The sequence below is a fragment of the Xyrauchen texanus genome, chromosome 48 (assembly GCF_025860055.1).
Source record: "Xyrauchen texanus isolate HMW12.3.18 chromosome 48, RBS_HiC_50CHRs, whole genome shotgun sequence".
Lineage (NCBI taxonomy): Eukaryota > Metazoa > Chordata > Actinopteri > Cypriniformes > Catostomidae > Xyrauchen > Xyrauchen texanus.
In genome coordinates this window covers 686,550-688,938 of record NC_068323.1, presented here as the reverse complement: position 1 = coordinate 688,938, position 2,389 = coordinate 686,550, and the positions used below count along the sequence as shown (strand labels likewise).

The following is a 2,389-nucleotide window of genomic DNA, read 5'->3' as shown; positions in this document are numbered from 1 at the left end:
ACCAACAGAAATGAAAGAGTGACTCTGTTCTTGTGTGTACGTAAGGGGAAAATACCATTGTAATCTAATTATTTGATTGTGAAATGTGGATAATTCACCCCACCTGTGCACACATAAATCATCCACCATTACTCATCTATAGTTTTTACGACTCTATCAATAACATTAACATCAAAGAAGAATGCTTTAAACTCATCTCTAAAGCAGTAGTGCTCGATTAGTATGTGTGAGATGGTCTGATTGTTAATACTATGAAAACGGCAAAGTTTAAATCAGCGTTTTTGGTTCAATCACGCGTGTTTAACAGGACAAAGGGTTGACGGCAATGCAAAACATCAGCTACATCAAAACCATTAAAGAAAGAAAGGTTAAATGTGAACATCGTCAACCTTACAAACTTTTAACTGCACCGGAACTGACAGCGACAAGCAAGAAAGTGCTCGAATTGATTTAACTTCACCAGTAAACCGGCTGTTTTTGCTACTGTACCTTTAAGAGTTCGACGTGTAAATGTAGTGTCGTCCAGTTCACAAACAAATTACTCTTATGAACAGATTATTTAAAAAACCAAAAAAAACACATTGCATCATAACGTCACCACAGTAATCCAAGTGTTAAAGTTTGTCACCTGCCGTTGACCATGCTAAACCACGTGCCGCTACGTCTCTGGCGCAGTACATGTGATTCGTAATTAGCACAGACCCGCGGACTGCATGCAGTATCTCAAGACACTTGGACAGTCCGCGTCTTAGTGTGTCATACACCAGCTATTGACCATGCTAAACCATGTGACGCAACATTCATTATTAGCAACGGACCTGCGGACTGTCCGCATGCAGTTTTCTGGACACTCGGACAGTCCACGTCTTTGTGCGTCGTCTACACTTGCTGTTTACTATGCTTAACCACTAACCGCTACGTCTTGTGCGCAGTACAATTAGTTATTAGCACAGGAGCCATCTTTGGCGTTGTCTGCACCTACCATTGACTGTGCTAAACCATGTGCTGCTACATATCGCCCACAGTACACTAGATGAAAAATGTGTGGTTAGTACAGAACAAGCAGACTGCTTGCATCATCCTTGCGTGGCATTAATTGGGCATTCACATGCTCCGAACAAGTGCAATTAGGTTCATGGCCAAAAGAGTAAATGCAGGAAGCTTTCTACCATAGCCTTAACACAGGCCCCAGTTAATTATCATGCTGGTCTAGCCTGGTCTAAGCTGGTTTGGTGCTGGTCTAGGCTGGTGGACCATCATAGCCATGTTGTTCACCAGCAAAACCTAACTGCTGAAGCTGGTTGACCAAGGCAATCTTCCTGATTAGGCTAATATGTTGGCGAACGCAGCTCCCAGCTTATCCAGCCAACAAAGTCCAGGATCAACTGACGCTGGAGGCCTAAAACAATCTGCTGATGTGTCCATACTATCAGATCTGCACACACCACTGGGACAATGCACACAAATCCTGCCATTAGTGCACATGAATGAGTACAACACATGGTCAGCCTGACCAACAATACATTGACATTCAAGCAGTACTATTTTAAGAAGCTTCATGCAGTGTGTGTGTGTGTGTTGTACCTGTGGCGGTCAGGGCGATATAGGAGTGCACGAGTGATTAGCGGTTCTCGCTCTCAAAATATCATCTTGCGCACGCAGAAATATTTTCGTGCGTTCAAAATATCATCTTGCGCACGCAGAAACATTTTCGTGCGTTCAAAATATCATCTTGCGCACGCAGAAACATTTTCGTGCGTTCAAAATATCATCTTGCGCACGCAGAAACATTTTCGTGCGTTCAAAATATCATCTTGCGCACGCAGAAAAATCGTGCGTTTACAAATGATATACATTATAAATAAATCGCGAGTTTACATTTAAAACACGTTATTGTATAGATTCAGCACCCTGATCTTATTGTGAACTCTTCATCAGTGCAGAATAAAATGGTCGTCACCGTAAACTTTAATTTCTCCACCCCTGAACCGACGATTATTATCAATCTACAAATGGCATATTATTAATAACTCACCAAATCTCCTTAAATAAAAACAAGCAGTCCTGAACTTCATACAATGTGATTTTATTACCTCGTAAATACAACAAAAGCTGAGTCCAAAAATATGAACATTGCATCACTTCCTGTGACACATATATCAGTGAGCAAATCATGTTGTGTTGTCGGTCAGTCGACGGTCATGGCGGGCGTAGCGTCCTCCAGGTCCCGCGTCTCGGCGTTCTGCAGTTCTCGTCTGATTTCGGCGGACATCAGCGGGTGCGTTTGACTCTTCAGCAGTTCCAACAGCGCCTCCTTCTGTTCGGAGGGCAGATCGGCTTTATACGCTGCACGAGCGTCAGTAAGCTCTGATGCCACAGCACCGGCAGA

The 2,389-nt window shown here is 43.2% G+C and overlaps 1 protein-coding gene across 1 annotated transcript in view; it reads right to left on the bottom strand.

Annotated features, from left to right (window-relative positions):
* Window positions 1–2,077: 2,077 nt before the first annotated feature.
* Window positions 2,078–2,389, bottom strand: part of LOC127639920 (bystin-like) — a 9,780-nt gene continuing 9,468 nt past the window's right edge. The window contains 2 exon segments of the mRNA XM_052122255.1: window positions 2,078–2,346; window positions 2,349–2,389. The exon segment at window positions 2,349–2,389 is cut by the window's right edge and continues 150 nt beyond it. Of these exon segments, the coding sequence (XP_051978215.1) occupies window positions 2,189–2,346; window positions 2,349–2,389 (199 nt within the window). The 3' untranslated portion in view covers window positions 2,078–2,188.